The sequence below is a fragment of the Saccopteryx bilineata genome, chromosome 1, assembly GCF_036850765.1.
Source record: "Saccopteryx bilineata isolate mSacBil1 chromosome 1, mSacBil1_pri_phased_curated, whole genome shotgun sequence".
NCBI classification, from domain to species: domain Eukaryota; kingdom Metazoa; phylum Chordata; class Mammalia; order Chiroptera; family Emballonuridae; genus Saccopteryx; species Saccopteryx bilineata.
Window position 1 is genome coordinate 373,157,689 of NC_089490.1, and position 18,998 is coordinate 373,176,686.

At 40.5% G+C, this 18,998-nt stretch overlaps 1 protein-coding gene across 3 annotated transcripts in view; it reads right to left on the minus strand.

Annotated features, from left to right (window-relative positions):
* Positions 1-363: 363 nt before the first annotated feature.
* The window catches only part of BDNF (brain derived neurotrophic factor), a 37,280-nt gene continuing 18,645 nt past the window's right edge, over positions 364-18,998 (minus strand). For 2 of the 3 annotated variants that reach the window (XM_066251164.1, XM_066251163.1), the window contains exon 2: positions 364-3,970. In XM_066251164.1, the coding sequence (XP_066107261.1) occupies positions 3,206-3,949 (744 nt within the window). In that variant the 5' untranslated portion in view covers positions 3,950-3,970 and the 3' untranslated portion in view covers positions 364-3,205. Of the gene's footprint in view, positions 3,971-14,749; positions 14,972-18,998 lie in introns of those variants that run through there. The other variant, XM_066251162.1, reaches the window with a different exon arrangement.

Consider the following 18,998-nt stretch of genomic DNA (forward strand, 5'->3'; position numbering starts at 1 on the left):
CCTGGAAAATGACATTCCCGTCTTCCACTGTGGAAGACAGGCCCAATCCTGGAGCTTCTTGGAAGCTCACACTGCAGGATTGGCCTCCCATGCTTTGAAATAAGCATCCTTTCTGGAGGACTATGCAATTGCTAAAACCAGTCAGGATTGGTCTTAAAGCAAGGAACACACGTATTTATAATAAAACACGTTTTCATGTTTGTTTTACAGTGAAGAGAAAAAAACCCAGAACCCCCAGATTTTATGTACTTTGAAAATATATTTAAAAACATTAAAAATTCTATATTTAAAACATATATTATATGTTAATTAGTACACTTAAATAGAACTTGTATTTACAATAGGCTTCTGATGCGGTTAAGTTTTAATGCCAATTTTTTTTTCAATAACATAATTATATAAATATACTAAAATACAATAAATATTTTTTTTGTTTTACATGGTGAATAATATCTTTACCATAGAGAGAACAAGGCCACAGACATTTACTTACATTTTCAATGGGAATCACCATAAAAAAAGCAACAGGCCCGCTGCCATGCATGAAACACTTCTGCCACAAAGAGACCACAGCAAGACTTCAAAATAAAAAAACAAAACAAAACAAAACAGAACAAAAATGAACAGCAACAGAGAAGGATCTTAACAAAATAAATCTTAGGGTCAACGTAAACTACCAAGCGCGTGACTGTGATGCGTCATATTGGGTAAGAGAGAGCCACTGACCACGCAATTGCTGAATGTCCCCTACTCAACCACTTCAATAGATCGGGTCTTTGCAGGCAGCACTTTGGGACTGTGTAAGGGACTTTTTATTTTTAATAATTTTGTCCCTCAAAATGGAGCTGCAAAAAGTTAACATACAGTGGATATTCCAAGTACCCATTACACGTTAAAAAATAATTACAAAGACAGTATTTTCAAACAGTACAAAACAAACCTATGCTACATAAATTCTTCTTTCTTTTAATGACAGGTATTCAGGTGGTACTGTAAAAGATAGGCTTATTCTAAATGAAAGACTGAACGAAGAGAAATTATTTGCTGATGGTATCTTCATTCCCTGGGTCTCGGTGGACATCCTCTTTTGCTTATCCCTTGCTCTGCTAAGATAGAGAGATTTCTTGAGGCTTTCTGATACTCAAGGACACTGGTCCAGGACACTTTCGGATTTGGACGGTGGGCTTGAATGGGTGAATAGGCTTAGCTCTAACTTTCACCAGGGGCCATTTTTCGCAGGGCCACTGTACCAGGCTCCCAACTTGACTTCTCCTTACCCAAGATGGCAGAGGTGAGGCAGGGACTCTCTCCATAAACTGATAGGATGGGCAGGAAGTTGCTGTGGCCTTCACTGGGAAGCAAAACCTTGCTAGCTCTGTCCTGGCCTCTTCCATTGAGCAAGGCCCCTTTAAGTCTTTGGTGTCCTAGGTATGCAGACACCTTCCCAAAGTCTTATCCCTGGACAAGTTTTTCTATTGATAGCTTTGATCATTCAACCTGAGTTTGGGGATCTTTTCCTGTTCCCTTTCCCCTTACCAAAAATTCTCAAAAGACAAAACCCTGGTTTCCTCAAGTCTAATTTCAAAGCAATAAGTGTTCACGTAGCAAACATCTTATATCTTATTGCATCAATTTCATAATCACAATGCCATGGTTTGGTTCTGAACCTGCTCCAGGCTAATCCAGCTTTCTGCATTATCCAGGGGAGGAGGGCGTGGAGTCGGCTTGAGCATGGTCCTCCAGCGAGAACCTCTTAGCACAGTTAGATAATGTAGGCACTTAAAGCATGAGGTCCAAAGCAACTTGACACATGGCATTCCAGAGCCACCTCTGAAGGGTCCTTCAGAGGCCTCCCTTTTGGAATGTCTCAAGTACCATCCCCCATCCTCACCTTGACCTCAGGATGGCCACTCAGGAATTCCTCCTGCACCCCTCAAAAATGATACATCAGCTCCACACAGCCTCTGGCTGTTCAGTCTCATTTAACTGGCAGTGTGGGCTCCTGTTTGGATCTCGGCGTTTCTGGGTCCTTACAGAGTTCCCTCTTTTGCTCACAAGACATTTTTAAGCCTTACCATGATTATTCTTTTAAGCCTTACAATGATTTACCCACATTGTTTACCTCTTATTAAAAAAAAAAATTTTTTTTGGTTGTTCATTTCCTTGTCAAAAAAAGATATAAATCATTGTTCTCCATGCTTATGAGTGCCACGATGTGACAAAGTGTGTTCACTCATTCACAGCAGTGGTAAAATATTTCAGAGCACGAACTGAGTTTTCTTCCTTAAGAGAAAAAAACAAACAAATAGGGAATCAAAGGGGGAGGGGGAGAAAGAATGTGCTCTAAGTAAATGTAGATTTTTGCAACAAAAGCAGCTCTCCTTGACCCAGGACCAAAGGGTCAGTGAGAGCCTTGCAGGTGCATCATGGGAACTGAAGTGAGCGCTTCATTTCGTTGCCTTAATTTTTATTCACTTTCCAGTCATCTGATTGATATTGAAAACATCTTTACAACATACAAATGAATCTTATATCAACCAGAATATATACTGATGGAATTCTTTCCCCATCCCTACTCCTTGTGGGAACTTAAAAGAAAAAGAAAAACAAAAACAAAAACTAACAAACAAAAAAAATAACACAAAACAAACAAAAATATACCCCTCCCATCCCCCATCCCCTAAGCCAGTAAAGCCATGACAACAGCACCTTGACATTGTTTTAATTCCAACGCTATCAGAAGTTTAAAAGCAGTAAAACAGATATAGTACTAACAAGAACGAAGATACTTACTGTCTAAAATGTAAACGGAATGTTTTGGTTCAAATTTTTGTTGTGTTTTTTTTTTTTTTGTCTGTTTTCTGAAAGAGGACAGTTTATTATCAATTCACAATTAAAGCAGCATGCAATTTATTATATTTTTAAAACTTTTTTACGTTTTCAATTCTTGGCAACGGCAACAACCACAACATTATCGAGGAATGTAATGCAGACTTTTTAAAAGTTGTGCGCAAAATGACTGTTTCCCTTCTGGTCATGGATATGTCCAATAAATAGATTGTAGAACCACTGTACTGTATAAACTTCATTTATACATGCAGTTCATAAAATTATTTTTTTTTCTTAACTGAATAATTTACCCTGTTATGTATATATACAAATAGATAATTTTTGTCTCAATATAATCTATACAACATTAAATCCACTATCTTCCCCTTTTAATGGTCAATGTACATACACAGGAAGTGTCTATCCTTATGAACCGCCAGCCGATTCGCTTTTTGCTATCCATGGTGAGGGCCCGCACGTACGACTGGGTAGTTCGGCACTGGGAATTCCAATGCCTCTTGTCTATGCCCCTGCAGCCCTCCTTCGTGTAACCCATGGGATTGCATTTGGTCTCGTAGAAGTACTGCTTCAGCTGGCCTTTCGATACCGGGACTTTTTCAAGGACCGTGACCGTCCCGCCCGACATGTCCACTGCCGTCTTCTTATCTGCGGCCGTCACCCACTCGCTGATGCTGTCGCACACGCTCAGCTCCCCGCGGCGGGCCGGGTCGGAGTGGCGCCGGACCCTCATAGACATGTTTGCAGCATCCAGGTAATTTTTGTATTCCTCCAGCAGAAAGAGAAGAGGCGGCTCCAAAGGCACTTGACTACTGAGCATCACCCTGGACGTGTACAAGTCCGCGTCCTTATTGTTTTCTTCGTGGGGCCGGACTTTCTGGTCTTCATCCAAGAGCTCTTCTATCACGTGCTCAAAAGTGTCAGCCAGTGACGTCAGGCCTCTTGTACCGGCCTTGGGCCCATTCACGCTCTCCAGAGTCCCATGGGTCCGAACACCTGGGTAGGCCAAGCTGCCTTGTCCTCGGACGTTGGCTTCTTTCATGGGGGCAGCCTTCATGCAACCGAAGTATGAAATAACCATAGTAAGGAAAAGGATGGTCATCACTCTTCTCACCTGGTGGAACTGTGGGGAGAAAGCAGAAACAGGACATGAAACTGGTTAGGGCTTTCTTTTGAAGGGATACAATACAGCACATGTGCCTGTAATTCCAGGCCATTCTGCAGGGTCGGGTGTTTTATGTATGGGTGGTGATAAACGCCAGCTGCACCAGACACGAGTTAATGTCACTAGTGTGCTGTATGTGGTTTAATATAAACCAGAGGCGTGCAGTGTTTTCTCCGAGATTTAGCACATAAACCTGAGATTAGAGGGCATCTAAGCAAGTGAAAAAAAATTATAGCTTTGAGTTTTCTTCCTTCCTCTCACTTTAGCAGCTTTGTAAGTTAAATTTTTAATGATCTCTGCTCAGGCTGTCACCAGAAACACAAAATCAGAAATGTTACTAAGCAACAACTGTATGTGTAATAGTAAATTTTTTTCAAGTTAGCAACATGGTCCTACTGCAGGAGTGTGTGGCCTGAGGGTGGAGGAAATCTGAGGGGGCCTTTCTAGCTTCATGATAAATAGACATGAATAACAGAATAAAACATAAGTCAGGGAGTTATAAGAAGCCTTTACATTGCCTTTTTCTTTCTCCCATAGAGATAATTTATTACAGCTAAGAAGATCCAGCATTCTGTTTTACAGATAAAGGAAACCAAAGGCCATAGAGGTCTTGTCTTCTGTCATGAAGAAAGATTATATCAGAATTCCGGGTTCCCAACTCCAGCTCCAGTGTTTTCCTAAGACACCTGGGTGGTCAGAACTGAAAATGTTTTGCTTATTCCCAAACAGTGATCGTTTTCTACACATTGATTTTAATGATGTGTCTATGCCTGGGGCTGATATCATGAAAACAATGTGTCTGCTTAAGAGAGCACTGGGGAAGTCAGCATTCAAAAGGCACTAAAGTCACATTCAAATGCCTCCCATATGCGGATCCACATTTATCTCCATAACTCTCTGAGCCCCTCACCCTTTGGTTTTTCTGGATCACATATAGAACCCATTTAAGAAAGCGCAGCTTCTCTTTTCATTGGAAATGAAGTCCTCCGTGTGTGTGTGTGTGTGTGTGTGTGTGTGTGCGCATCTGAGTTTATCATACCTTTAAGAAGCTGAGTGGCATTTTGCACATTTTGGAGAAAACAGTCAGTGCTTCTTTCTGTGCTTTTGAAGTTTCCTGGGAAGTCCCTTAACAGCACACCACAGAATTAATCTTTTCCTGTTTGCCAGAGGGTTGCTATACTCTAAATTTGGCTCTGCATCTACAAGCATGCTCTGGGAAGCCAATTAGAATGAATGAACAAGCAAAATGAAAACATACCTATAGACCAACCCAAGGTTACTGTCGGATGGTGAAGGACTTCAGAACCACTTACCTGAAGCATTCGTCCCTTAGCAGTAAGAGAAGTATCCCCCCAACCCACGCTCTAACTTTATTCCTACTTTCAGTTCCGAAGTATGGACTTACAAAAAGACACACATGCTACTCTTGGCGCGCGCACACACTGTGCCAATCTGTAGGAAAAAGATTTTTTCTGTCCATGAAGCATTACTGAATAGGAAGGCAACCTGCCTCCACTCAGTACGTCATAGTGCAGAAAAAGCTAAAAACTCTGGTCTTGAGGGCCAAATGTTTCTTTTCTCCACTTTTACAAGAGAGCACATTTTCTTCCACTTAACACTTTATTATCATCCCCACACACCACCAAATTTTCTTGTAGATTCATTTTCCCTTTGCCCAAAGAGCAACCATGCTCAGAACTGCTTGGAGTGCACAATGGTAAGTGATTAGAAAGGGTGCACTGGTTTGAATAAAACACTGATATCCATTCTGCTAATACTTAGACTTTTCTGAATGTTCTGGATTCTGCATCATCAAAGAAATGGATCCTCCAAGGAGGTTTCTATTCCTGGCAGGCAGTACTTAGAGCGTTGAATGAAAATTCTTTCTCCTAATGTTCCCAGTCCAAATTAAAGTAGCCCAAGGGACACCTCTAATGTAGGTCGATGAAAGAATGCAAATTTAGAATATTTTACTCTAGCACACTGGTAGAGATTTGCTGTAATCAGCTATTTTTTAATATGATATTTCATTAAATCTTAAGATACTGTCATTATAAAACACCATTTTATGTACCACTAAGAAATAAAGAATGCAGCCAATTATATTGTTGTTTATTGTATCACTTAGAACTGTTGTCACATACTTACTCAAAAGAGTTCTTTGAGACTTATTTGGATACATTTATCTTATGTAACTTTTGTACATATGGAATACACAAAATTAAGCCAAATGAACAATAAAATGACATTGCTGTAAAATACAACAATCCAAATTCAGAAATGCTAAAGAAAAAGAAAATGTGCCTCTTAGAATGAATGAAGCAAAGTTTAATAAATGTTTATACTAAGTGCCTACGCTAACTGCTTAAAATGGCACATAGTACTGAGGCATCTTACATGACAGAGTTGTAAAATCAGTTTATCATCACTAACATAAGTAATGGGTCTTTTTCTTTATCATATTTTAACTTTTTTGGAACGAGTCTTTTAATGATACCTTTTTTATATATATACTGGACTTAAGCTTATCCTGCCTTTCACTGATCTTGTTTTTCTTTGTATTAATAATTGTTTGATTAGAAAAAGGAGTACTTCATATATCATGTTCTCATCAGTCCCACAAGCAAATATTTTAGAGAGACAAATGGCATCTGAGTAAGTATTACTTGGCTTTCATCCTGAAGCCTAACAGGCATTCCTCAAAGCAGAACATCTGCATAGATTTGGTAATTAACCACCAGGCGAAAAAGGCCAGCTCAGGCCCCCTCTGAGCCTCTGAGTGACACTTCAGTGCTAACTGCCTACTCACTCACAAGGCCTTGACGTCAAGAGCATCTGACACCTAGCTCACCCTTTTTATTAGAACAATGTTGCTTCCTAACTTTTCTGTTTCTGACAATGGTTTCTTGATACTTTTGACCACCCAGGCTAGAAATCTTGACATCAAGTCTGACGATACATTTCTTGTATAGCCTTCAAATCTAGTCAGTGGAGAGGTCCTGCTCATTTTCCCTGTAAAACATTTCTCCTGTCTTTCCATCCCACTGCCATTGTCTTGGCTCAGCCCTTACTGTCTCACTGTGTGACTGTCATGTCCCTCTGATGTACTTGACATCCTTTCTGTTCCATTCAACTCTCATCATCACTGCCTGACTAACCGCTCTCCTCTTTCTCTCACACAAAAATTTAGTATGCTTTCTTTTCTCTATCAGATCAAATCTAATCTCTTTTATCTGGTATTTAAAATTCAGCCTCACCCTACTTAACTAACTTCATTTATTACTCAATGTTTCATGTCCTCGGCTCTGATCAGGCCAAAGTCCTTCACGTCCCATAGACATTATTGCCTGCCAGTGACTTGTTCCATTCTCTTGATGAATTCTTTTCTCTCCATCTGACTAAATCTTGCTTATCCTTTATGACCTATTTCAAGTACCAAATCATATATGCATACCTTCTTCTTTAATTACTTCAGCACATACACTCTTTCTGCTTGTCCAGAATTCCACATGACATTGCCTTCTGTATGTCATTCACTACTAACTTGTTATTTGTTCACTCTGTTTGCTGATGAGGCCCAGTCCTCAGCTGAATGATAAGCTCTCTCAGGGAATGGATCATGTCTGATCCTCCATAATGCTGAATACAGAATAACATAATAGAACTCAGTAAAAACTTACTGATGAATGTATTAAACCACAAGAAAAGACAGTTCTGACATTATTTCCTGATGTCATTTGGAAAGCATCGGAGAACTCACTGAAATGATTAGGTCAAGTAGAGGCTTGGCTAAACCCACATTATAAGTTCTAAGAAATGTAATGGATGGCCATGTGCGATCTCTGGAATTTCTTTAACAGGGTTAAACTTTACTTGAATAACTAAAGAAATAACACTACAACATACTAACTGCCCCTGCTACATCCTGTGTAGCTGTTTTTCTAACATCAATAGAAGACTTGGACAATACTCAGTAATAATCATAATAGTAAAATTGGGGATTTTCAGTCTTTTGACTTTCCCTATTTAAAATTGACCTCTTCCATAATTTTATATACTGAATATTAGGAAACCATAAATATTTCAAGAGCTTCCAAGACAATTCTTGCATTTTAGCCATTCAGATGAGTCTTTATTACAAAAAAGACAGAGGCTGCACAATATTGCTACGAAGATCATTGGTTTGTACATCTGTTTATACATAATAAATTTACTGGGGCTCTGTAATTCTGCTCTGACCCTTAAAACAGTGTCCAATTACAGTCAATTCAGCCACATCTCTAATATGCTAGGAAGGTCTTTCTAGCTCAGATCTCAAAAATTAAATATGGTATTGAAGGCTAAAAAGGATCAATGAAGATGGAACAAAGATTAGTTTTAAGCATGATTCACAAATCTTAAAACATTCAAGCAGATTACTATCTGAGACAGCATGCTCTCCTGCTGTAGTAATAACTTGCATTTGTCTAAAAGTCTATAGAACATTCATAAGTCTCATCTTATTTGGTTGTTACAAGGAGATAGAACAGGTATTTTTCTCCCTATTATACACAGATAAGGCAATAACGGTTCAGTGAGGTGAAGTAATTTGTCAGATAGCACACAGCTAACAGGTCATCTGTCCTCTTGTCTAAGCTTTTACCATCAGGACATGCTGGTGGTTTTAGAATATTCAAATCTAGGAGTAGAAGGAGGTTATGCTACAAAGAGTGGTCGAAGAAGGAGTTTATACAACACAAACATAGACATAGCTTTCTACAGTTGTGTGTATCTTGGAACCCAATTTCTAAAGGCAGCACTGTTCAGATACTTCTCTGTAGTACTAGATTAATCAGGACCTTTAAGACCCTTCAATTCTTGGTTACTTCCATGAATGGACTTTTAGACAATGCAATCTTCTAAAAGGAAGCTTTGCAAAAACTTAGACACATTAGAACCAAGATTTCATGGCGAAAGCAAAGAAGGAGAACCAAACAACAGTACAGATAATTCAGGCATACAGGGAAAAAAATGCAAAACTTTGTTCCTAGTCCCTTTTGGTTTTGTCAATGAACATGTAATCAAACATAGTTTAAAAATATGGATGATCATCTTAGACAGTCCTTTGAGCAACAAGGATAATGGTAATGTTGAAGAAATGATCAATTAACACGTAATTCTTATCTTTTCTTTCTTTTTTTTTTATTATTAAGTGAGATGCATAGAGGCAGAGAGACAGACTCCCCCATGCTCCCCAACTGGGACCCACCTGGCAAGCCCCCTAGGGGGCAGTGCTCCAACTGTGGCCATTGCTCTGTTGCTTGGTAACCAACCTATTTTAGTGTCTGAGGTGAGGCTATGGTGCCATCCTCAGCAGCTGGGGCCAACTTGCTTGAATGAGCCATGGCTGTGGGAGGGGGAAGGAGAGAAAGAGATAGAGAGAGAGAAGGGGGAGGGAGAGAGGTGGAGAAGCAGATGGGCGCTTCTCCTGTGTGCGCTGACTGGGAATCAAACCCAGGACTTCCACATGCCAGGCCAATGCTTTACCACTGAGCCAACCAGCCAGGGCCTACTATATAATTCTTAATGAACATGATGCAAGCCTATCAAAATACCACCTTAATGAAATCTCACAAATCAACATAATCTTTCATTTGTGTCCAGTTTAACTATCTACATACATTAGCCTACTTTTGTTTGTTCATTCATTAGACGTGTAATTTACTTTTCAAGTCTGATAGTCTAAGGGGAAGGAAGTTAGGACATAAATGTAAGTAACTAAAATATCGAGGTAGAAGTGACCCAGGAAAAGTATAGCTAGAAGTCTATAAAGAGAAAGAGCTTACTACCTGTTAGAGAATGAATAGTTTGTGAAGAAGACTGCAAGAGATAGAAAGGATTTAAATACATCATAAAAGACACTGGTGGTTAAAACAATTTGGTTAAAAGCATGGCAGTGCTAAGCATGGAGTCCATTTCTGAAGAGAAGAGTTCTGGCATGCAACAGTGAGACAACAGAGTGAATGACTGTCAGATTTTGGAAGGCTCTGAGAATGATGCTAAAGAGTTTGGACCCTGCCTTACAGGCACAAAAGAGCCTACAAGAGTTTCAGAGCAGAATGCTTCAAGAAGCCCAGTTCATCACCATGTGTAGGAGGACGTGAAAGAATGATAGACTGGAAGACACAAAGTAACTCATTAGTTGTATTCTCAGTGGCTACTGAACTTTAACAGTAAGTATTAAGTAGTGACTTAAGTGTGGGTTTGGGGTTAAGTGCCTAGCTATATCTTTCAACTTAGTTCATGCATGCATGCATGTATTTATTCATTTTTCGGCTGATGTGAGTTTCCAAAAGAAACATGGTTAGAGAGAGAAGTAGACTGGGCTGAGTGGCAAGCGCGAGCAGTGTTTGGGTGGGCTGAGAAGTCAGCCTGGAGGAAGGGGACGGGAAGGCGGGAATCTGAACTTCCGTTCCAATTATAATTACACTGAACTCGGATTCCACTGCTCAGCACTTTTAATTCAAGGATCTCCAAACACTTTGCAAATATTAAGTAATTAAGACTCATAGGACCCTGGAGATGCAGGTAACTATAATTATCCCCATTTCGTACAGGAGGCAAAAAGGACCAGAGTGTTTAATCAACTCATCTACTTGCTGTGGTTCCCCTGATAGAACAAGGTCAGAACCTCAGATTCCAAAGGAAAACTAGGCCTTCAACTACAAAGCGCTAGATTCTTCCATCCCTCTGCATAATTTCTGTAGTCTTTCCCCATTGGGTATAGACTGCTTAGCTAAGAAGACTAAACACAAAACCAAACAAAAATACCACATTCCTTAAAGAAAGTAAGCGGTAGTTAGAATCCATAAACAAAAGGGGGGATGTGGGGAGCTGATGGTCATTAGAGATGCTCACCTACTTACCTGAATGACCAGCCAATTGAAACTAATAAATATTTTAGTAAATGTTATCTGATAATGCAACTGTTCCAAAGCCTTGAAGAAAGTGCCTTTAAAAATGTCGTTTTTAACAATAATGTAGTTTATGTCCAGGGTATCCAATGACACTTCCTACAAAACAGTCCATCACACTGGAGTACTCTCTGATCCCTGGCTACACTCATGGTGTTGTCACTTGCAGTCCTTACTCAGCCTCACAAAGAAATGTGCTGGTTCATAGTTCACAGCCAGAGTGATACATACATGTAACTACCGAAAAAAAAAAAAAGTATATTCTCTGAATCATAAACTTGATAGGTAGACTTACGTACATTTTAATAGAAAGCTCCGTAGCTCTGTTCCTCTGTTAACCTCCTGTATTACCCCACCCCATACCTGAAAGAATAAGGATTTTCTACTGGTCAGAAACCTATCTTTACCCAAGAGTAAAACTAGACCATATTCTCTATTAGGATAGGAATTGGGTAAAGTGAGCTGTGATGATGGAGTGAATCTTGGACTAGGGGTAGAAAATACCTGGCACAAGGACCAGGTTTGGGCAGAGGACACCCCACATGGCGTCCCAACCCCAGGTACAGGAGCCACCACTGAAAGGTCTCTAAGTGCTTCCTCCATCACTACTTCCTTAGGAAACCTACTTTCTTCTGTAACTAAGGAATAATCCCTGAAAGTTACAGCCACCAAGAGCTGGCAGTCCTGTCCATATCCTGACCCCTTCTCCTCTTCTCAGAGTCCACACTGCCCAAACTATAGACGAGCATACATCTAGTCTATAATAGGGAAGTCTTAGTATCATGCATATGCAAGTCACTAGCCTATAAAGTGAGTAAGTTGTCTGAAATTTTAAAAAATATATATTTTAGAACTACTGTTTTATTGATTATAAGAACTAAATGGCAGTATTTAATTAAAAAGTCTAACCATTTTAATGACAATTCTGTTTTCTTTAGACTTTCAGGTGGGATTTGTTATAATGAACTAAAGTTTAGATTTAACAATGTTCTAACTGCTAAATTGCCAAAAATGATCAAGTAGACTGTAATTTTAATTTAGAGGATACTATTTACCTGGGTCCATGAAGTTTCAGTAGACTTGGAAAAATTATCAAGTATACATTACATTTAATGATAGTAGCCTGACCAGGCGGTGGCACAGTGGATAGAGCGTTGGACTGGGATGCAGAGGACCCAGGTTCGAGACCCCGAGGTCGCCAGCTTGAGTGTGGGCTCATCTGGTTTGAGCAAAAGCTCACCAGCTTGGACCCAATGTCACTGGCTCGAGCAAGGGGTTACTCGGTCTGCTGTAGCCCCACGGTCAAGGCACATATGAGAAAGCAATCAATGAACAACTAAGGTGTCACAATGAAAAACTGATGCTTCTCATCTCTCTCCATTCCTGTCTATCCCTATCTATCCCTCTCTCTGACTCTCTGTCTCTGTAAATAAATAAATAAATAAAATAATGATAGTGGGTGATGTCTACAGCTACAGGGAAATCATGGGAGGGGGGCTCTACAGAAGAAGAATGATTTTAGAAGTAGTGAGCAGGGAAATACAAACATCACTGTAGCACAGGTATTTTCACTGCATTTAAACATACAAACTTTCAATTTATAGAAGAATTCCAAGTGAGAAATTCATTTCATGCCACCTAAAGTCTCAAACTTCAGGTATTTTTTTGAATGTTACATTGATAAGTTAAGTGTATAATGCAAATTCAAATTTGTTACTAAGTATTGTGGTACATTCTGAGCATACTGTATGCTTACCTGTCATCCTTCCTCCTTGGTTTCAACTTGTTTTATTGAGGCATTTATTATGTAGGAAGATTTTTGCTTTTGTAATGCTATTATTTAAACTCTGGGTTTCCTTTATGTCAACTGGCTTTTCTACTGTTGTGCTTATACCATGATATGCAGGATACCTATACACATGATGGGCTGGATGAAAATTTATAGAATACCATTCATCTAAATCAGGACTACCACTCACTCATTTTATCTCCAGGCTATAAGGCCAGGGCAAGCAGAATTGGCCTCCCTGATCAATCACACAGCCTAACACCACTCACTCAATCAGAATCACAATTGAAATGACACAACCGGCTATAATGGGTTGTCAGTTTCCAGGCACATTAATATTATTTGCAGCCAGATATCTCTGTTCCTTATGAGTTCTTTCTGTCCTGAAATGATGAGACAGAGGCAGGGAGAACTGACTCATCTACTCAATGGAGATTATTTTATTTCTAGACTTGTCCTAAAGCAGATCCACATATCTCTTATCAAGTACCACGAAATTAAAAAAGAAGAAAAAGAAAAGTCACAAAATAAAACAGCCAGAGCAACAACAGCAACAGAATCTTAAAATATATTAGTTATAAGTATCAAGCATCAAAATCCACTCTCCAAACCTAACCTGTCTCTACACGCATCTCAATGTCTCAGCTGGGTTCCAACCTTTGGGATCAAGACTGAAGTGGCCAAAATAGTAAAAGGAAAAAAACCAAAAGCTAAATTTCCAAAGAAAAGTATAAACATTTCTGAGTTGAACAACACTATGAGGGAGTTGATGGGGCAGTTCCATAAAACAGAACTCGAAACTGGTCCCATAAGCGTTTCACAAAAGACTGCAAAGACAAGCTAGTTTCCAAACACTGAGAAGTCACCATGCTCACCAGTACAAATGCCAGTGACTCCTACTGGAAACCCTATTAGTGTTGCTCTTAAATATTTTGCAAGTGGGCAGGGCTGAGATGACACAGAACACTATTTTCCCAGGCAGTATCCCAAGTATTACTGGGTTCCCACCTTGAGTCTCACATAGTACAGATGTCAACACAGCTAAACTGTCCCCTCCAAATTACAAGCAAGACACACCCACACCAACAGGGAGGAAAGCTTAGCAAAGCACTGTCTTCAAAATTCCCAGATCCAGGAATAAGCATGCTTTGGGGGAAAAAAAAAAAAAAGCAGCAGCAGCAAGGGTGATGCAACGTCAGTCTTTGTCCCTTAGAGGAGCACACACAGTGACTCTCTGAGACCAGAGGACAACAGGAATCCCTGTAAGAAGTTTCCCATACTGTGCATATTGGGACTCTGCCAGAACAATTACAATTAAACAAAACAAATAAAAAACTAAACTAAGCAAGAAAGTGAAGACCGATCTGTCCCATTGCAATCTCTTTTCCAGAATTGGCAACTTTAAACAACAGGTTGTTTTTAGGGTGTTGCTGGACATTCTGAGTTCCTGCCATGCGTTGCTATGGGAATTTTGACAGCTATGAGGCTACACCCACTAAACACCATACACACACACACACACACACACACACACACACACAAACACTGAATGGACCCCAGAGCTGTGGCAAAGCACGCCCTTCTCAGTGTTTCCATAGGTGGTGCTTCCGAAATTTTCCAGAGCCAACGTATTCCTGTGGTTAATTAGTTACCTGAGCAATTTCCATTATAGAAAGCATACCTGTACATAATTACAGATAGGTTCAAACTGGAAGGCTTCAGCATCGTTGATTCAGAAAGGCTGAAGTGAGAATGGGGTGGATAATTCTCACCTGCAGCAGAGACCTCTCTAGATTGGACCCTATCCTCTGAAGGACAGAGGACATTAAATTGGAAAAAGCAAAAGAGAGGTGAAAATAGGTGGGGGGAAAAGAAGCTGGAAAGATAAGTTGCTTCTAGAGACAAAAGAAGAACATTCCTTTTAAAACTACTATCACTGAACCCTAGGGGAAAGATAAAATTAGCGAGAGAAGGCTTTAGCTCTCTGTTGCTCACCTCGATGAGACCATTTTCAGGAATCAGTTCGTTAAAGTCCACTGAAGTGCAAGTGCACACGCCACCGCCTGCGTTTCGGGATGCACAGTCATAGCACACAGAAGCGTGTGGGTAGATGCCAGAACATGTGCGGACATGCAACTCTTTCTGCAGAAACTCAATGTTCTGAGCCTTAACGAGGATTAACCTGCACACGCGGAGAAAACGGGTGGTGCCACACATCCAGTTGTCTTTCGGGTTATTTTTGCACCCAACTCTATAATTTCTTTTAATTACTCACAGGCAAGTGCTCATTGTTTGTAACTTGATGCAGGAGCCACAATAATTGAGTATGTTTGCCTGCTCACGGCCCTACTCCAGCCTCCAACTCTGCTACATGTCCCTGTTCATTTGAATAGTACAAGCAAGCCAGTTTCTGGGCCCTGCATAATGAGCCATGTGGACCCTATTCAAGAAACCGGCCATGTTCCAAAGCTACTATAAAATACAAGGAAAATATTAACATCTCAGATGACAAAAGATCCATATGGCTGGTCAGAAAATATCCACATCACTTAAGCCAAAAGTATGCACCTAGATGGAGACATTCCATTCAGCGGATCCATGAGGAGTGGGGTTCTGAAAACATCTGTTTGTCTCCATCCCTTTTCACTAAACATTGATTCCTACAGAACTCAAAACACCAACATTTCTAGTCTAAGCAATGGAGTGAGGGCTGTGTTTCTACAATGCACCTGTAACTAAGCACGGATTGCTGGTGGGGATGGTGGTATATGTGGAGGGGATTCTGGAAGATGCTCTGGGAAGCTGGATATGGAAGTAATATCAAAGTTCTCTTTGTGTTTAAACAATTAAAAATAATAGCTAGCATATATTAGCTGTGAGGTAAATAATTTAATTATCCACAGTTTATGGGGACGGCTGAGGCTCTGAGAGGTTCAGTACAATGCTTAAGACCACACACCCAGCGTGTGGTGGAAATGGATTATGAATTAGGGCTGGCTTCCATGCCTCCTTCCAAATGGGGTCAGATGTGGATGTGGTGTCATATATTTTGAGGGAGGTATACTTGGCAGAGATATCCTGAAGACTGTAGGCACGAATTATTTATTTAAGCAAAGCCCCATATGATCATTCTGGATAAGCAGTTGGTTTAACACACTATTTCCACAGAGGTTGAATATAACCCTAATGTTTCTTCTTTACTACCCTCTTCCCGACATTAAATAATTCTCTCAAGGTACTGATTATGCATGCATTCTGAATAGGGCACCATGGTGAAACTATGCACGATGGTAATTTATTTGAAATGTCAGAACATTTCTCCTCAAGAAGATCTCTTTGGGCACCGAGACAGACCCACGTATGTTCAGACCAGTAACCACAACTGCCAAGAACTCTTATGTCAACTCCATGTGAGTAAGAATGATTTCAATGAAGACTCAAGTGACATAAAATCTTTCAATTGTACCCCAACATATTTCCCTCAAAGTCTGGGGTCTTGGTACCCCAGGCCACCCCACTTGTGGCCCATCCCATTTATTTTGTAATTACTGTTCAAGAATAGAGCGGAGGGTCTGAGATGTGAATAAAAGAAAGGTATGGCAAGACCATCTCAAGTTTATTCTGAAGGAGCAGTTCAGACAGCTAGAGAGGACCACTAAGCCAGAACAGATGGCCTGCATGGACAGAGCACAGATCCTCACAGACCGTGCCAGCAAGAGCAATCAAGTCAAAACAGCCAAAGGAACAAGGGTCATGGAGTGGACACCTCACGTGGGTTCTCTGCCACCAAACTGGTACCCAGAGGCCCTCGGTATAAACAGCAAAGGCAAAATGGACCCTGCAGCCAGGCTGAGTTGATGCAAAACCTACACCTGGGCCGACATCCTGAATATCTGTGGCGGGTGAGGTGATGGTGGCACAATAGACAGAACGGCAGCCCTTGGAAGAGAGAAGATTTCTAGAAAAGCAACTGCAAGGAGCCTGAGAACTAAACTGGAAATGCCTGTTGTGAAAGTCTTCACTGGTATTAACAAAAGAGAACGTCCATTTGTCAGTGGCACATCAGCTAGCTCCTGGCAGTCTACCCTGGGGCCCAGGAATTATTTGTGGTGTCAGCCAGATACAGTCATCAATGCAACTCCTTAAGTGCAACCGGTCCGTATAGCATAAGGGTGGCTTTCCTCCTTAAAGTGGCTGTCACAAATTCTGTGACAGAGAATGTCCGTTTGGGTCACAGAGCCCTTCTGCCAGGCTCCAGTTAGCACACTTTTCTATGCAGTGAAACTAAGAGTTTTTTCCCTAAACAGAGTACCCTGTCCTTAGAGAAAAAACAAGGTTGAGAAACAATCTTTTCAATGAGAATGGCAAGGAGTTATGTGAGAATGACCTAGAATATATGCTTTTCAAAATGTAGAGATGCCACATAGTCTAAAAACCATATTTTTACTAGATGCCCTCTTTGTACAAGGTAGGAAAATTGCCTGGCAACTTGAAGAGAGAAGTCTAGTGATATTGTGTTATAGTTCAACGTTGACATTGTACCCTGAGAGGTTTAATTTATCCTATAAAGTACTAATTGCTTCATTATAAATCTTGGGGGGAGTGCAAAATCATTCTTTAACAGAGCATCCCTTGGGTATGAAAGTTTCAAGCTTAACAAGACTTTCCCTGTGGTGTGGGATATATCTCTTGACCTTGGTCCCTAGAACTAATGTTAACAGCTGGCAAACAAGCACTGAAAGTCTGGTCCACAGTGCCTGGTACAATTGCATTTTCTGTTCCAATAAAGACTGTGGTGCTCTTTCAATCTAGCATTACTAGTTAGGTGAATAATGAATGCGTGCTCAACTTTCCATTGCAGGAAATTCTGCAAGTGGCAACGTGGGTCCGTTCCATGCATGTCACTAGAGCTGGCATAAGCCCCTGGCCACAGTGAGGCATTATTTCCATTGGAACTGATACCTGCCCCAGCTCCTGGAACTGTGCTGTATGCCCACCGAGGACTTGGGGCAAGGTCAGACACCAAGACGTCGCACTTAGGCGTTTGCTTCCCATTCCTCACCTTTCAGCTTGACATGCACTCTCTTGGAGAGGCTGTGGAGAAGCAGGCATTCTCATACACTGATGGTGGCACCATTTGAGCCTTTTACAAGATAATTAGGCAATATCTATCAAAGTTTTAAATAAATGTTCCTGCAGATCCAGCAATTCCACTTCTGAGAATAAATAAATGGACAGATATAGGTAGGTACACATGTACAAAATTATATACATACAAGGTAATTAATTGTAACAAGATATTTAATAGCAACCCCCCCCAAAAAAAAATCCCATAAAAACAAAACACTAAAAATAGTCAAATTTCCAGCCACAGGAAAATAGATAAATTATAGTACATATTTATTGTAAAATACATATAACTGAAAAGAGCAAGTTGGCTCCCCATATACTGAGATGAAAAGCTCTGTGAAATATATTGGTAAGTGAGCCTGACCAGGTGGTGGCGCAGTGGATAGAGCGTCAGACTGAGACGCAGAAGACCCAGGTTGAAACCCCGAGGTCACCGGCTTAAGTGCAAGCTTATCCAGCTTGAGCCCAGGCTCACTAGCTTGAGTGCAGGGCTGCTGGATTGAGCGTGGGATCATAGACATGACCTCATGGTCAGTGGCTTGAGCCCAAGGCCACTGGCTTGAATAAAGGGTCACTTGCTCCACTGTAGCTCCCCTGTCAAGGCACATATGAGAAAGCAATCGCTGAACAACTAAGGAACTGCAACAAAGAGTTGATGCTTCTTGTCCTTCTCCCTTCTTGTCTGTCTGTCCCTATCTGTCCCTGTCTCTGTCACTATATATATATATATATATATGCAAGATATAGAAAAATGTATGTATGAAATACTACCTTTTATTTAAAAATGGGGGGGAAAATATGTATTCATATTTACTTGTATTTCCATAAAATACACCAAAGGATTCACATGACACTAATACAAATGATCTCATACAGATGGTGTGTATTGGGTGGGAAAATGGGTAGGCAAGATGCAGGTGGTGCAAGGCTTCTCCGTGTAGACTTTTTACTATTTGTTTGATTTTTAAATTATGTAAATAAATTAATAATCAAAACATTAAATGAAAAATAACCAGATTTTAAATAAAATATTTACCCCAGTGCCTTCACTTTTGGCCTCAAAGACTGTCCCACACTGCTCTGATGTAACAGACTCTTGACAGATTTAGTCCAG